At 37.3% G+C, this 17460-nt stretch overlaps 1 protein-coding gene across 6 annotated transcripts in view; it reads right to left on the bottom strand.

Annotated features, from left to right (window-relative positions):
* Positions 1 to 17460, bottom strand: part of SPAG17 (sperm associated antigen 17) — a 91816-nt gene that overhangs the window by 48621 nt on the left and 25735 nt on the right. For all 6 annotated transcript variants that reach the window (XR_010079965.1, XM_063394276.1, XM_063394273.1 and 3 more), the window contains 10 exons: positions 14799 to 14961; positions 12458 to 12652; positions 9940 to 10121; positions 7003 to 7158; positions 6330 to 6417; positions 5273 to 5388; positions 4226 to 4363; positions 4029 to 4142; positions 2430 to 2580; positions 537 to 767 (listed from right to left, as the gene is read on the bottom strand). Coding sequence is in view for 5 of the 6 variants with exons in the window: in XM_063394276.1 (XP_063250346.1) it covers positions 537 to 767; positions 2430 to 2580; positions 4029 to 4142; positions 4226 to 4363; positions 5273 to 5388; positions 6330 to 6417; positions 7003 to 7158; positions 9940 to 10121; positions 12458 to 12652; positions 14799 to 14961 (1534 nt within the window). In the remaining variant the exon portion in view is untranslated. The remainder of the gene's footprint in view (positions 1 to 536; positions 768 to 2429; positions 2581 to 4028; positions 4143 to 4225; positions 4364 to 5272; positions 5389 to 6329; positions 6418 to 7002; positions 7159 to 9939; positions 10122 to 12457; positions 12653 to 14798; positions 14962 to 17460) is intronic.

Below are 17460 nucleotides of genomic sequence, written 5' to 3'. Positions count from 1 at the left end.
ATCCCTGGAAGCACTGGAGGTCAGACTGGACTCTGAGAAACCTGATCTAGTTGAAAATGTCTATGCTTATTGCAGGGGTGTCAGAACAGACGACCTTTAGAGGTCCCTGCCAACCTAAACAATGATTCTATGATTCTGTGATCATGAACCTAGAAGTATAATTGCTTAAACTGACCTAATTTCCACTTTTCTTGCATCCTGAAAAAATAATCACTTGTTTTTAATGTTGCTTTTTGGCCATCTCACATCTCCTTTAATCAGGCCAACAACTTTTCATTATGTTACAATCTGCAGGAGAAAATGTAGAACTTCAGAAAATTCATTCTGCATAATCTACAATTGTTAATGCTGTAGTACAAAATAGCTTTTGTCTTTATTCTAGTATTCCTACAGAGTTACTCAATGTACAGGGTATATAATACCTGAAAATTTGTTCACAAGGAAGAAAAATCACATCCCTGCAACAGCAAACGATATGGTAAGACAAATAGTGGATTCAAATTCTTCAGGAGTAATGTAAACAGAAAGCTTTTTACCAGAGCCTCTTGGAGATTTCCCACTAGGCTTCTTTTCCATAAGCAAGAGTTGTCTCAGCTGTCTTGCAAACATGGCTGGATTATCCCAAGGGATATCAGACACTTCAGAATCACCTCCAACCCTAGATCCAGAGCTCTCCAGGAAACCAGAGTCACTCAGCCCAGTTAGCTTCAGGCTTTCAAAAGTAAATACTCTGAAGGCTCTTTCTACTTCAGCCCAACTCATAAGTTCTAAAAAAGAATTACAATCATTAACTGAAAACGTCCTTACAGCTCAGCAGAAAATAAATATAAGACTATTTAAGTGTATTGTTCTTGGCAACTCTGCAAAAGCCAACAGCAATTTCCCTAATGGTACTGGATCAACTTATGTGGGCTACATTTTACTCTGCATTCGAAGTTGAATGCTTCCAAATTCCAAAATGATATGCCCATGTATTAATCCATCTTAAATGAAGTGGTTCCTACATCTGAATACCTTCTGGCTCATTAACTTTATAGAAATGACGTTGATTTTAAAATACTGAGTAGACTTTATCAGGCCAGTTAGCAACTAGCTGTTTTCAGTTGATGAAATGTTTCCATTATCTGTAACTTCTCAAAAAAGTATCAAATTTTCCTCTTCAGACAGAATTTTACACATAATTTAAAGAGAAGTATGCAAGGTAGAAAGACAGTAATAAATCCTATTTATGCTTGTATGTATCCATGTTCATATGACAATGATAATCACGCAAAGGACTGAAGTTTAAGACAGGTAGTACAATGCCCAAATCACATAAAGAATATCTTCAGTTTGACATGCTCTCTGTTCAGGGTGGTTAAGCACCTAAGCACATCATATACCTTGAGAATGTTGGATCTCTCATCTTCTGTTCAAATTAATGATCTCCTTTGATGGAAAGGAGATGATTAATTTGAAAGCAAAGGCTTTGCTAGCTAAGTTACCAGTTAGGAGGGTTTGGCAGTACAGTATGGCCCAGTGAAGATCATCAAATTCAACACCCATCAGCTGGAAGACTATAGCAATAGTGAATACTTCAATAGCTTACTTTCCAAAATGAACATACCAACAACTAGAAAAAACACAGTGAAGTGTAAATTAATCCAACACAGGGAATTCAGGATGAAAGAGCTGGGAAAGTACCTTCAAATCTTGTGCCTTATATGATGACATGAATGTAACCAAAGGGATTTGGATGTTTATATTTCTTAATAACCTAAAGCAGACTTTTGATACTACCTAAGGGTATGTAGTCTTTGGGATTGTTTCCCAGTGTATGTCATGGTGGCAAGAACACTCCAAGAAAAGGTAACTGCAGAAGTGATTATGGTTGGAGAAGTGAATGTATTCTTGTTTTGATAAAGAGACTGTTATAAAGTAGTTTCATTATCAACACCAACAGCTCACATAGAATACATTCTGAAAAGCGTGTATTGTTCCACAAAAACTGTCCACCTAAGATACAAGTTCTTTACCACCAAAAGTGAGTTGCTAAACAAACACAGTTTACATCAGTGTCTCTCTAAATGCATTCTACATTATAGGACCATAATTGCCATTTTTACAGCTGTCTTTTTTCCTCAGAATTAGTAAGTGTTTGTATGTTAGCAATTATAAATAAATAAAGTAGTTCCAAGATACTTCCAGCTCATAGTTATGCAATATTTAACACTCATATAGTCATTCCCATTATGCATGAAACTGAGTCTGAAGTTAGGGTTAACTTGTAAGTAGGCTATAATTATATATAAGCAAGCATGTGAAAATGTGAAATTCTGCAAAGGTTTTCTTTGCAGCTTAAAAATCTTGTCTCAAAATTCCTGCTATTTAAGAGGATCATCAAGCAGAAATAAAAAGAATGGAAATTATATCAATGAAAATCATTTTACCAGTAGTAAAATAATGCATGAGCTCATGAACTCTGGCCAAGCGTTTAGTGTTGTTTTCAGCTGAAGGAGGGGTGAAATGGATAAGTTCTGTAAGAGGCAGTTTATCCATCATTTCACGCTCAATCTTTCCTGGATTGAAGTTCTCCTGGATCTGGAACAAAAATCAAAGTACCAGAGTTAAAGTAAACTTTCACACTATTCACTTTCCAAAAATTATGCTCAAATAAAGAAGTCTTTCTACAGCAGAAGACATTAGTATGTTCTTAAGTCAGCTGGACATAAACTTAAATCTGAACATGTGCCCACAGTGTGGTTTTGAATCATGGTGTCAGATACTGTATGCAGAAAAACATTAGACACATAAGAGAATGACTGACAGCATAATAACAGACATTTGTTAGAAGTTATTTGCCTGTGTTAGCAAAACTTAAAAATACAGAAATATGCACTGATCTATTCAGAGTGGCAGCAGGTACCTTCCATGTATCCTTCAGCTGCTCTGTGCTACTTTTCATAGTAATGAAATCCATAAACTTATTGATCAGTCTGTGACGAGAGGCATCCCTCTATATCGAAGGATTTACTTTTTCAGACGTAGTGGTATCTTTCAATTTCATTCTTCTTAGTATTACACACTTACAGTACTTTTTTCTTCAACTGCATATTCAAAATGTTTGTCCTCTACTCTTTCCTCAAACATTGGGCTATATCATGAATTTTCTCTTCAGCAAGTATATAAAATACATCACGTGTATGTCTGCTAAGAGCATCTCTCATGTTGATTACTCAGTCCTTCCTTCTTGAATACATCCAGTGTGTCAAACTTGAGTTATTTCTGAATAGTTTTAATGAATGGTTGTCAAAGTATTCCCCAGATAATTTGTAATCCATGAAGCCAGGCAGACACACCTTTTCTATGAAATCTAGAACTGTATTATCCCTTGTATTATTCTCAGTTAATTTTTAAAGTTTAATGGTAAAACTACGCCATGCCTTTGGAAAAATTCAAGACATTCACAGTGTTTTTTTTGATTCAGAAAGTCTGGGAACTTTATTACTTTGCAATAATCCCAAACTATGCAATCTCTGAACCTTTCTGCCTTAGAATTTGGCAGTACCTTGGTTACACACTATGCTGTAACTATTTAGCTAACCTGAATACATTTCTTGTGTTCATTAATAACTGCTATGTATTTTCTTCTTCTTCTCAACATTTTATATTCAGTCTAGTCTCCACGCTAAATCACCATTAACAAGTTAGCAACTAATTTTACATAGTATCATCAGTGTTTAACAGCAAATCAACAGTTCTATAATATCGTTCATCTATGCCAAAGGCTAAATATTGTCATTAATAATGCAAATATATCACTGAAATTAGTGTGCTTGTGCTCTATTTTTGTGCTCTATATTTGCTCTGTCAGTAAGTCATTGCTTCTTACGTAAACTAAACATGTTGGTAGGTCCACCTCAGAAGAAAAAAGATCTAGGATATGCTGTCCAGTTTTGTAAAAACACCACTCCTCCCCTTCTAGTGCATTCAGCATTCATTGCCTGTGAACTTTGGAAATATGTCTATATAAACAGGTTGAACTGTACCTTCAGCAGGTGCAAGCGCTGAGCCAGGGCATCATGGTAGTTAAACAGGAGAGGGTACTGGAGGGTGACAGTCTCTTGTTCAACATATTTAAGAGAAAAGTAGTCATACAGATCCTGTTTAAAAAGAAAAGGAAGAGGTATTAAACCCCCAAAATAAGATTTGTCATTTTAGGAAATGAACGAAAGACAACACAAACCTTTTTTTCACTCATGGGAAGTGAAAGAGAAGGAAGGACAGAGATTATGTGTTCTGCAATGGCATGATGCAGCCCATCTGCCTGAGGCTCCAATGCCACCAGACTCGGTGGTGTAAGGTCTTCTTCACTTGCAATAACCTGGCAAATACAGTCTATGTTAGCTTCCATCACAATATGACTGCTACTTAACTTTACCGGAAATACCAAGCAAATCCTGCTATAAGCTAAGCACACATCCATAAATTCTGTCAGGAAAAAAAAGCCCAAACTTTTTCTACAAGTAGCAGAAGTACAATTTTCCAAGTTAGTTTCTGCACAAAACAAAAATTATGGAAAACGGAATTAAATGTTTTCCCTATTGGTTACTTTTGAAAGGATGAGAAGAAAAATATTTCTAACTTGAAATGTTAAGAATTGTTAAGGAACACAGGTAATTAAAAACTGATTGTCTGTTAGTGTTGGACTTTGAGTATTCTTACCTATTTTCAGACTAAATTACAAAAAGTAAACCCCCCAATATTACGCTGAAATTTTACTCCTAAAAGAAGGAGGATTTCCAAATCATGTTGTGTGCCTGTTCTAAATCATAGATTGTGCCTGAACTCAACAGAAGTCAGATTTGTCTAGCACTAACATTGATGCTCTTACATTAGGCTTGACCTAAGACCTTTGATTGATTAAATCAGCAAAAGTTCAGTATCAATAACGTTGCTGTAGGACATGAAAATTTGTTATTGACTTAGATAAGAAATTCCACTTTTCTCTTCATTTGATTATATTCTTCAAAATATAATAAGACTATAAAATTATAGTCTTCAAAAATTAATTATGGAATAACACTACATATATATACAGGATAAGCGCACAATATGAAAGAAAATCAAAGTCTGCAGTTTTGACTCCTTTGTATTGAACCTCCTTGCTCAGTGCCTCAATGCACAGCCTCATATTTTAGGTTTAAAGAGATGGATTTATTGACCTTTGACAATTCATTATATTAGGTCTAGGCCGAAATAGCCACGGAAACTAAAAAGAGAACATTCCCACCTGCTCCAACATGCAGCTCAGCATTAAGGGTACAGAAAAGTACTCCTCAGGAATTTGACTCAGCAAGTCATTGTAATACCTCATGTCCACCGGAAGAATAGAAGTTTCTTCATCTGCTGTATTAAGAGACAACACATTAAGATGTTTGTTCTGAAATGCCAATTTATATTCCCAGTCAGTTCTGCAAGTTTGCAGATAACAAAAAACTAGGAGGAGCTGTTGACTCTCCCAAATGTAGGGAGGCCCTGCAGAGAGACTATGACAAATTAGAGGGCTGGGCAACTATCAACCTTACGAAGCTTAAAAAGCAGAAGTGTTGGATTCTGTGTCTGGGATGAGGCAACCCTGGATGTACAGACAGAGTGAGGAATAAGACACTGGAGAGCAGCATCACAGAAGGGGACCCAGGGGTCCTGTTTGATGGGAAACTGAATTTGAGCCAGCCATGCCCTGGCAGCCAGGAGGGTCAAGCCTGTCCTGGGGTGCATCAGGCACAGCATCGCCAGCCGGGCAAGGGAGGAGGTTGTCCAGTTCTGCTTTGCACTGGGGCAGATTCACCTCAAGTCAGGGGAATTTTAGTTTGGGTAGTAGAGAAATTTTCACCCAGAGTGTGTTAGGGCACTGGAACAGGCTCCCCAGGAAAGTGGTCACAGCACCAAGCCTGAAAGTTCAAGAAGCATTTTGAAAATGGTGTCGGACACAGGGTGTGAGGTCCTGTGCAGGGCTAAGCTGGACTCTTGTGGGTCCCTTCCAACTCAGAATATCCTGTGATTCTGTGAACCTTCAGACAACATTTATTAAAAAGAGACTAACAAAGTTAGAGATCGAACAAAATTACTGTGGTCTTTTAAATCTAACTGTGACTATGAACAGATAGGAAACGTGATTTTCTAAAGAACTTCGTTATCACCACTTAGACTCTTCCACAATGCATTCACCAGGATACACAACATCTTCAATTCCCTGCACAAAACATTTTGAGGATTTGTGCTGTCAGATAAATAAATGGTTTGACAGTGAACAACTACAGATGGATGCTTTAATCCTTTAAACATACTATCTGACAAAACTACTGTTGGCAGAATTTCTTCTGGTTTCTCTTTTTTCTTTGTAGGTGTCATCTGTCGTGCTGGTGCTGGTTGTTCCTATGAGAACAAAAGTTAACATTAAAAAATTAGAAACCATAAAACAAATGAGTATTGCACAAATAGCTGGGAGAACTTAATTTCATTTAGCTTTGGTTACTCACCCTAGACTACATGCTAAACTTGGGAAAAGATAGAAAGAATGTAGTGTATGTTCTAATAAGCTACTTTCTTCTGCCCACTTAAGCTTTTGCCTACTATGAATAAAGAAATTGATCTTGCATAGAACTAATAATCTTTTATTTGACAGTTCACAGACCTGCAATATTGCATAGTAGCTTTGCTCAGGCAAATTGATATTTCAGACAAAAGAATGTATCATCAGACACTGTTTAAGAAATTTTTACACCTGTGATACTGTATGCCTGTAGAATCCTTCCAATTTCCTTATTCTATTTCCCCCATGCTCAGCTATTTTTTTCCCCATTTTTGGGGGGTTTAAAATGCTGAAGACAAAACCACAAATTTCATTCACTGAAAATTACTCATAGTATGATGCTCCAAGGTGAATTTTTGAGTCAAAATTAAAGACATGCAATTCTACCCTATAATTAGTTATTCTCAAGAAGAAGAGAAGGGTCTTGCCTCAACTTCAGGTGGTTGTGTTGATTTGCTCTCTGGTAAAAATGATACATTAAAAAACTTGGTGTTTTCCAAGTAGTTGCAATGCTGTCTTCTCCAGTCCAGGCAGTCATACATCAGACAAGCAATGTGTTCAAACAGCAAAGTACCAAATGCAAGCTATGAGAGAAAATCAGATACAAAGGATGAAGTGTGCATGTAAAAGTGTCATGTAACAGGACAGGAGTCAGTAGCTCTTTAACCAGCAGATCTATATCTGTTTGTAAATTTTCCACACTTTCCTTTTTTCTCCACCAATTCAATCTGTTTTATATAATTACTCTAAAATCTCCTTCATTTTATTTGCCTTAACACTGCCACAGCACAGTATGGACACTATATTGCCTAAGTGCTTTAGTTGTTATAAAGTCTAACTTGTCTTAACTGTAACTGTCAAGGTCTGCTATCTTGTAGATGGAACTTCTGGGTTTTTTTGGATGGAAAGAAATGGCAGAGGAAAATTAAAGTATTTTGTAATGTGTGTACATTTTTACTAGTATCAACCCGCAGAATATGTGCAAGCTCCATCATTTCCCTGCTCTAGAAGGATGAAAAATTAAACCTCAGTCAAGTAACTAATATCATCTCATATTATTTTCTTTCTTTCTGTTGCCCTTTGCAAACAAAGAAAGCCTCAAGAATGGCATTCTGAAATCTACAGTTGTGAGTGAAGGAATGTCAGCATACTGCCCAAATGTCCAAAGGGAGAGCACTGTATCTGCTAAAGTCTGACAAGGAAAGAGTCATGGTTCTTGAGGTCATGTATTGTGGTTTTCACCAAAGCCTGGGAGGAATAAAAAGAATAATAGCAACTGCTATTTTAAATATTAAATGTTTTTGTACAAATACCAAAACCCTGTTGGAGACCACATGAAACAGTCAACTTTCAGCAGCTTTAATGGATGAATTCTTCCCCTGTACATCCTGGAGTTTGGGGAAAGGATGGAATTATTTTAAGTTTTAGACAATTTCTGTAAAAAGCTCTTTTCTGAGTGATTCTTTAACTGTTGTGAAAGTAGGGCAAGTCTTTTGTACTAAGAAGTTTGCCTCTCAGAGGTGGCAGCACAACTGACATTAGGCACTAAGAAAACAACAAATCCTTAAGAAGTATTAAGCATCTGCTTTCATCAACTCAGTGCCTCTTTATGACACTGGGATTTGGCAATCCCAAATTACTGATAAGTTATGGAATACTTGTCTCCATTTTCATAACATTTGAAGACTAGAAGAGACACTTGGAAAAGAAATTCTATTTGTGAAAACAGAATGCTTGTTAATATTCTTGCACCTTTGTTTTCTCAATTTAATATTCTTCCAAAGAATATTCACCATTTCATCCATATATTTCTTAAGGTATCACCAAAAGTGTGTACACTAAAGCCCATAAAAGTTTTATATACAATATTGGAGTGCTTTCAATGCACAGTCTTTTAAACAAAATGAGATTTTTTACAAAGTTGTAATTAACAAAACCCAGTGCTACCCAATGGCATCCAAGCAAAGTTTAGTATAATTACAATTTTGTAATTCAATTTGCCTGGTCTGAGAGACATAGAGACATTTTGATAAACACATAGGTGTTTATCAAAAGTTTTTCAAGTCTAACCATTAGTGACTTTTCAACAAAGAAAGTATTTTTAATGTATTTTCCTTTCTAAGGATCTCAAATCTGAGAGCAGAGACTACTTGTAATACGCAATACTCTGTCATTTCTATATTAATGTCTAACATTTTGTCCCAAGAATTTTCCTCCTGTGTATCTTGCACTTCCAAGATGTAGCAAGCTTGAACTCAGAGATTCTCCAGCAAGCCCACAAGAAGAGACTTACTCTATCCACATATGATTTCAGAACTTACATGGTCCCCACCTGTTTCTTAAAAAACTTAGAATCTTTCTTACTTCTGTAGGGCTCATAAAATTATAACTCCAATCTGTTGAAATGCTTCAGTGACAGATGGTTTTTCCTTTATTTCAGCTGTAATATAGGGGCTTGCAGGATATTCAAAAGTAGAAACAGTCCCTTGTAACATGTAATTACAAGGAAGATAAAAACTGTTTTCCCAAAAGAGGCTTGGCACAGTAAGATTATATAAAGAGTATAATGATAAGTAATATTATAAGTAGCAAGTCTACATGATTCCACAATCAAGGCATTTTCAGTGAATGCTTTGGAAACGACTCTGAGTTGTTTGTATACAGAATCTACTGTACTATAAATAAGGGTTAGAAAAATGTAGTTTAACCCTAGAATGTCCTTTAATCCTATAAATACAGTAGGTATTATTTTGCTTTAGTAGTTTGTATTTTTTTACTGCTGACACTGTAGATTGAAAAATATTGGACTCTTTTACCTCACTATATGTGAGAATCTAGGATGGAAAAAATTTCTAATGACTTTCTAATGAGTAATAAGTTAGAGCCCTGTTTTGGACAAAAAGAAGCAGTACTGAGTATGATAAAGCAATATCATATATCAAAAAGTATTCTTGCATTCAGCCATTTTTCTCATGTGACTATTCTGAGGTGCAGTAAGTAGGCCTGATGTTATGAGGACAAAAATATAACTTCTTTGTTACTTCATACACACATATGTCTCTTGAATGAGATGCAAACTGGGTCTATAAAGATGCTGAATAAATTTTAAACTATTTTACAACTCTTCTGCTGAGGCTTAAATATTAAGAAACTCCAAATCAGGCATTTTTATTCAAAGGACTCCTTGTAAACAAATGCTGAATAAAGTTGTTGGATACATAAGAAGTAATTTTTGTTTGAGGTTACAAATATACTAACTACTGCGGTTCTGTTTTAGAGAAGACTTGAGATTAAATTCCTGAAGTGTTCTTAAAAGTTACAAACCCTAAAGCATGCCATGCACTGTAAAAACAGAATGTACTGACCAGGTTTTTGCTGTCTGACCAATCAGGGGGAAAGTCACTTTCCTTAACTAGGTAATGAAGCCTGGCAACATCAAAGAGACTTGATCCATGCTTTCCACTGTTCAGAACGGGCTCCAGGAACTTCCAAAATGTTTCCAGGTCTTTGTTAGCTTCATTTTTCTTCCTTTTCTCTGCTTCTACATCTAAAATATATAAGTATTTGACAAATCATGGTACAATGTCTCCTTTTAACATAAAGCACAAATCATGTATCAGTCTTCTTTAGGTATTGTTAAAATATTTCTATCCTCAGAGTCTCAGCAAATATCTGACACCCAACTTTGGGATTAAAATATATCCCAACTTATATCTTGCCATCATCTTCTATTCCAAGTACAGTCATTGATCCTGAAAGGGACCTGTGGGGGTCATCTGGTAAAACTCCTCTGCTCAAGCAGGGTCACCAAGAGCAGACTGCCCAGGGCCACATCCAGATGGCTTTTGAGTACCTCCAAGAATGAAGACTCCATGACCTCTCTGGGCAATCCATGACAGCATTCAGTCACCCTCACAGTAAAGAAGTGTTTCTTTGTCTTCAGGTAATACCCTGTGTTTCCATTGCCCCTTGTCCTGTCACTGCACACCACTAAAAAGGGCCTGGCTTCCTTTTTGTTGTACATTCATTTCAGGCATTTATACACATTGATGTGTTCCCTCCAGGCTGTTTCTTCTCCAGTGTAAACATTCCCAGCTTTTTCAGTTTCTCCTCATATAAGAGTAGCTCCAGTCCTTTGAACATGCTTGTGGTCATTTGATGGACTCTGGTAGCTCCATATCCCTCCTGTACTGTGGAGTCCAGAACTGGACACAGAACTCCAAGTGTGGCCTCATCAATGCTGAGTGCAAACCGAAGTTCAAATCCCTTGACCTGATGCAGCCTTGGATACCATTAGCCTTATTTGTACAAAGCCTTGCACAAAGGCACAGTGCTGGCTCACGTGCCACCACCCCTGAGTCCTTCTGTGCAGAGCTGCTTCCAGCCAGTCAGCCCCCACCATGAACTGGTGCAGGATTTTGCCCTTGCTGAATTTTATGAGGCCCCTGCCAGACTATTTTTCCATCCTGTTGAGGTCCCACTGAAAAACAGCACGATTCTATGGTGTTTCAGCCATTCCTCCCAGTTCTGTATCGTAAGAGTACTTGCTGAGGAAACTATTCTGATCACTGACAAAGGTGTTCAGCTGGACTCATACCACCAATCCCTTCTGATAAGGGTATCAGGACATTCAGTCAGTTTTCAATCCCACTCAGTGTTTGCTCATTCAGGTTCTTTACGAGAAGATAGTGTCAAAGATCTTACTGAGTCAGGGCAGACAATATTCACTGCTCCCTCCTCCTCTACCAAGACACTAATTTTGTCATAGAAGGTTATCAGGTTGGTGAAGAATGACTTCCATTGGCAAATCCATGCCAAATGACCAATTCCTTGTCCTCCATGTGCCTGGAAATGTTTCCAGGATTAGCTGTTCTATCATCTTCCCAGAGACTGAGAAGAGTCTGAGTGGCCCTTAGATTCCTGAGCCATTCCTGCCATTTTTGAAGACACAAGTGATGCTTTCCTCCAGTATTCAGGCATGTTTTCCAATTACCACATTTTTTCAAAAGTAATTGACAGTGGCCTTGCAGTGACATCACAGCCAGCCTCTCAGCCTGAGTGAATCCCACCAGGTCCCATAGATTTATGTGTGTCAAGTTTGTTTAAGTAATCCCTAACGTGGCCCTTTTTCACCAAGAGACTTTCTCCAGACTTTCACCCTATCTCTGGGGCCTGAAAATTCCCAAGGCCATTCATGATCACAATCACTTCTTCTTCTTCCAAGGTCCTTTAGTCAGTCCTCATGAGGAGGCTGTTTGCTGTATTGAATAGAGTTTATTGGTATCTTCCTTGTACTGTAGAGTCCATAATTCTATTCTCATGACAGCCAAGCATCAGGGAACAACCACCACCCTTGACCTGCTGGCTATGTCACCACAGCCAGGATAGCCAGCCATCACTGATGACACGTTTAGCTTGCTGCTTACCAGAATCCCAGTTCAAGAAAGGTGTTACAGCCTGGGGACAGCTGAATACAATTAAAGGGCATTATTCTGTGCTATATTGTCCTGTGGCTGGGGCAGCAGCCAACTGTCCACTCTCCTTGAAATTACTAAACGAGCCAAGTTTTCTTACCAGTACACTTCCTAACAATTCACAGATGTATGCATTTGATAAAATGTTGTTCTTTGGTGGCTACTGTGGCTGCAAACTCTGTCTGCTTAGTCCGTCCCTCTTTCTACTGTTCAGTTTTTGAACTGGAAAACCATTTGGTTTGGTGGCCAACCAATGGCAATACTTTGTTGGCAGTGGCAAACACAGTTGCTCATAGGTAGCATGTACAAAACACAAGGCATGGAGAGGGAGAAAAACACAGACAGAACAGTCATTCCCCAGATGTAAAATTATCTCCTTTCTACACATTTTTTTTAATGATCAGATTACCTTCAGGTGAAATAGAAGATTGTCCTTCAAGTTTAGTTGCTTCTAAGTGTATCTGCAACGGTGTGTAATTCTCAGAAGAAATTTGAATTACACTTGAAATGTTAATCCCAAGGTCAGTCAAGACAGGCAACAACTGAAGATTAGGGAAACCCAGAATGATAAAGTAATGATGAGCACCATCATCTGGTTCATCATCTGTTTAAAACACAACAAAAACAGATTAGACCAAGAACATTCATCAGCTAAACAAAATAATTTTTTTACTTGACTATATGGGGTAATGCAAATGAACGTCAGAGAAATAGTTCTTTTATAATCTCATAAGGAAAATTACATATAAGTTCAAAAATTATGTGCACAAAACTCAGATCTTCTGCACCAAAACACCTAGAACACAGCAGGAAGAATATAAGTTAGAAGTAATGATTGTTTGGAGAAGGACCAGGAGAAAAACTGCAGAAGCTGATTATAATCAGAATGTTGTAACAGCATTTCTGTAACTGCTCCTCTCAAAGGAGTTTAGTGTCAGGACATATCCACCTGCTCTAATGGTAGTTTAAACTATCCTATTTCATCCTGCATAAAGCTGTACAGCATACACACAGTAAGTTACTGTATCTTACATGAAAGATTACCCAAGTGATAATAATTTCGAAGGATAAGCTGCAGGTGTCAGCTGACTCACTGCTGACTCCTCCTTACCCAGCAGGCTCATGTTCACTTTGTAGTTCTTGGCAAAGCCCTCATCAGCTGGTAATACCAGCTCACACTAGGCCTTTGGCAGGGGCATATCCAAATTCATATTAAAGTGCAGATGAGAAGTTTAATTGAGTGCCTGTTCCATTTGGGTTTATCAGTTATATAGAAATATGCATAGCAACATTTCAGTACCAAAGCAAAGGTTAAGCATGATGTAAGTAGAAATGAACTTTCTAGAAGCTCTAGAGTTGCGTAGTTTCCTTTTATGCCTTATGGAGAAATACAGGAAGTAAGACATGTACCAGGTGATTTAGTTCACCCAGTACAGTTATTTATCCTAAATTAACAGAAAGTGCCTGCTGAAAGTCCTGTAACTCTCCATCAATGCTGAAACACATAGAGTTACTGCAGACAAACCTGCACTAAAAGCAAACCACAGTTTTATACTCTATTTAATATTAAGGTCCTTTCTTATGCTTACCAACACATCACATACCCAAGTGCTTTACTGACTTCTCAGCTTGTGGCACTCACTTATCCAAGGAAGGAAAAAGGGAGTCTGGCATTGACATCTGCCTGTGCTCAGATATATGGCCGGGGCTGTGCAAATGCTGCTACCACCTGGAGCAGCAGGCTCTTTGTTGCTTGTAATATTAGCTAAACATACAATAACATAGAAATTTAGAGACTGACTGAGGAAGCAGCCACCACTGTCCAGCCTGTATATTGCATAAAGCAAAAATCAAAACCAGCAGAAAACTAGCTTATTATTTCACTCCTAGTATTGAAACTGAAGAACATAAATTTATGTCCCAGTTACTGCAGGAAGAAAAGGTATAAGTACATACTGGACATTAATAATTTTTTTAAAAGAAGACAGGTGTCTGCATAGTCACTTACGGAGATCCAAAAATTCCAATGTATACTTGCTGAAGACTGCTTGCCACTTGAAAATTATAATTACGATTATGCTAATAATCATGACAAGTGGATAAGCATCAGTCAGTTCTAATTATCAGTGACTAGTCCACATGCAAAAGAGGAAAGATATCAATGCAAGTAGTCTCAAGATTACTCAAAAGCCAAAATGTTTAATTTCAGAAAGGCGATAATGTATTAAGGATGAACGATAAAATGACTGCTAGCTACCAGAGACAGATATAGACTGTCTTTGAATTTAAGGCATGGTCTTCTTCTTTTTTTCTTTCTTTATACAGCTATATTAAAACAAATATAAAGAGGGGAAGCTTAGATTGGATGTTAGGAAAGGTTTCTTCACTGACAGGGTTGACACCTTTGTCAGCTCTGTTTTAAATTATAGTTTAAGGAGAAAGCCACCTACTGACACATGTAGTTACTCTGAAATCTTTCTGTAGGTTAAATTTTCTGGTTTTTGTTTAGTTACTTTCTATTAGTCTTACATATGACCAAACATTTTGATGTTGACATGCCACACATAACTTACCTGTATTTTACTTCTTAGACTGCCCAGTCCATCCTAACACTGAGCAGAACACAGTGCCCTCTTCAAATGCTAAGTGGGAAAGCTTTGATATTGCCAAATAGATCTTGACTTTTCAACATGGAACAAAAAAAAGTACTTCAAAGGTTTATCAGAAGTATATCATCATATTTTACATACCAATGTAATTGTCTTTCACTTCCACTTTTCCTCGTTGTTTCAATTTGGTGTCCTTTTTAAGAGAGGGTGTTGCCACCGACTTTTTTCCTTTACTATCTTTTCCAGATGTCTTACGAGAAGGTCTAGCATTTTCTTTCTCCTTTTCTTTCTGCTGCTGTTCTGCCTGACAAGACAAATAAATGAAGATCTCATTATAGCCTTTGTGCAGAAAAAAAGTCAGACTGCTGTAAAACTTTAGGTGTTCAATTTTTTTTTTTATTTTAACACTTTTCCCTCTCAGCTGCTACAGTATTCATGCGGTGGATCTGTCTTGCACACCCTGCTTTTTCCTACTCAAACACATCATTCAGTTCTTTATATGTTTTTACTCAGTCATAATGCTAAGACTTCACACTAAAAAGGAACTGGAAGAGGTAGCTAGACAGTATACCCACCAAACTAACAAAATATATATGGGTAGAAAGATGGGTAAAATATCCCTGTGCCTTAGTTTCTTTCACTACAGCACTTGCATCAACCAGAAACCTTCCTTGGACTGAGGGGAAATACAGCAAAAATTCAGTATCTGTCAATATCTTTAACATCTCTGTTTATACCCTTGACTATAGTGTAAAATGGTATCAGCACTATTTTTCTTTGATGTAAATATCTATCTAATGCAAACCAGAACCAAGAGTTGTGCCTTCATTTCACACGAGATATTACTCAGCCATTTTCATTATTTTTGCACAAAAACACCTACACAAAGCTCCTCCCAGTAATCTAAGACTACAGGATGAAAAAAGATTTTGTAAGTATCCCAAAGCCTCACACTATAAATCCAAAAAATCAAGAACCAGTCTAAAATTAAACAATCAAAAAAAAAAATATCTCAGGACGCAAAATCCCTCTGGGGCCCCATCCACACAAGCGCAGGGGTGCTCAAAGATGTGAGGGCTGAATTAAAACCTTTAGAGAAACTAAAATACATAAATCCACACAGACATGAGGTAGAAATGCAAGTTTAGTTTAAATAAATAGAGAATATTTTAAGTGCCTTAAACAAATAAGAGCCTGTATTAGTTAGTAAGAAAAGTCCTAAAGACTAGTTTAAAGTTCACATAGCATTGCCTTATGCAAAGTTAATTAAGTTCTAGTCATAATAAAACATAATGTAGCCTTGCTAGCATTCCTAGATAGAACAGATCGAGTTATATACGTAGAATTTGTAAGAAACTGCGACTATTTTCGCACATCAGTGTCAGGTTGGGATAGGTCCAACAAGGCAATAATAGAATCGTGTCTGTACCTGATTGGCTAAAAATAGAATAAAAACACACTGCTTTGGAAGAATTAGTTAGAGCTCACTGAACACAGATTATAGACGCTGCCATTGCTGCTGCTGCTAAGCTGCTGCCGCTTCTGCATGGGGCTTGGGGACTTTATGCCAGAAAGCTTTATTGGGCTTTCTGCATAATGGCATGAACTGTAACCTCCACCCTCATGAGGCTGATTTAGCCATGCAATAAAGAATGTTACAGCTACCCAGCCTTTTGGTCTTCAATGAAGATATGCCGCAATCTTGATGACAAAAATATTAAAGTAAAGTAGGTTCTGTAGAGCAAGGAAGTCTCCACCTTATTTTTGCCTAGCAGAAATGCTACATCTGAACTATGCAAATATTACATTTCAGGATTATAAAGCTAAATTAAATAAAACAAAAATATTAACAACTTAAATTTACAATCCTGCTGATGTCTAAAGGCTATTAAGGCAATTAGGAATGCCCTTCATACAAATGAGAGTGGGCAGTTAACTCTATAAAGTTGCTTTCCCTAGATCCAGCTGGAATGATGCCTAAAGTTTTAGCTTTCATATTTTCTAGATTTTGTACTGCATTAGTATGTAACTCTGAACTTCATATAAACTGTTAGCAAGTTCTTCTCACAGTGTAGTTGGACAAAACAATCCTTTTCCAGCCCGAGAACCAAGGACACCATTACAGCTTCAGGCCCAAGAAGTAGAAACAACAGCAAATCTAGGAGAGCAAACTGAGGGAATGGGACTTCATGACCTGAAACTGTAATTGGACAATCAACCCCAATATGTAAATGGACCAAAACTGATAAAAGTGTGAAACTTTGTAATCTGTCATCTATCTTGGGCGTAGCCTCGGCCGGGCTCTTGCACTGCCCAAGGTGTGTCTTGCAAAGGCCTTTTAATAAATACCTACTTTATTCCTTTATCACTCTACAGCTTCTGTTTCAGGTCACCTCTTTAGGCATCAGAAAAGCAGACTTTCCAACTGTGGAAGTTGCACTTTGTTCGAATTCAAAATCAAAATGGAAAATCTTTTCCTGCTTTTCCCTTCCTTCTTGAATTTCCTTTATGTAAAATTTAGAAATGTCTGAGACAGATTCTTGAAACTATTTCCACTGTGTAATGAAGGATTTGGAGGCTTTCATTATTTTCTTTCAAATTTGTTCCACCTTTGACATTTCAAATTATAAATTTTGATAGGACCTCTTTGAATTCTAAGCTGATTAACATACCAAACAGATAATACAATCATCATGCCACAAATTTCACAATCAACTTCATCTATTGCATGTGCATCATTTTAAGTAATTCTTAAATAAGCAGAGATATTTCTGAACTTGCCAAGATTCTAACAAAGAACATT

This window comes from Prinia subflava, chromosome 3 (assembly GCF_021018805.1).
Source record: "Prinia subflava isolate CZ2003 ecotype Zambia chromosome 3, Cam_Psub_1.2, whole genome shotgun sequence".
NCBI lineage: Eukaryota > Metazoa > Chordata > Aves > Passeriformes > Cisticolidae > Prinia > Prinia subflava.
This window is presented reverse-complemented; position numbering and strand designations above follow the sequence as displayed.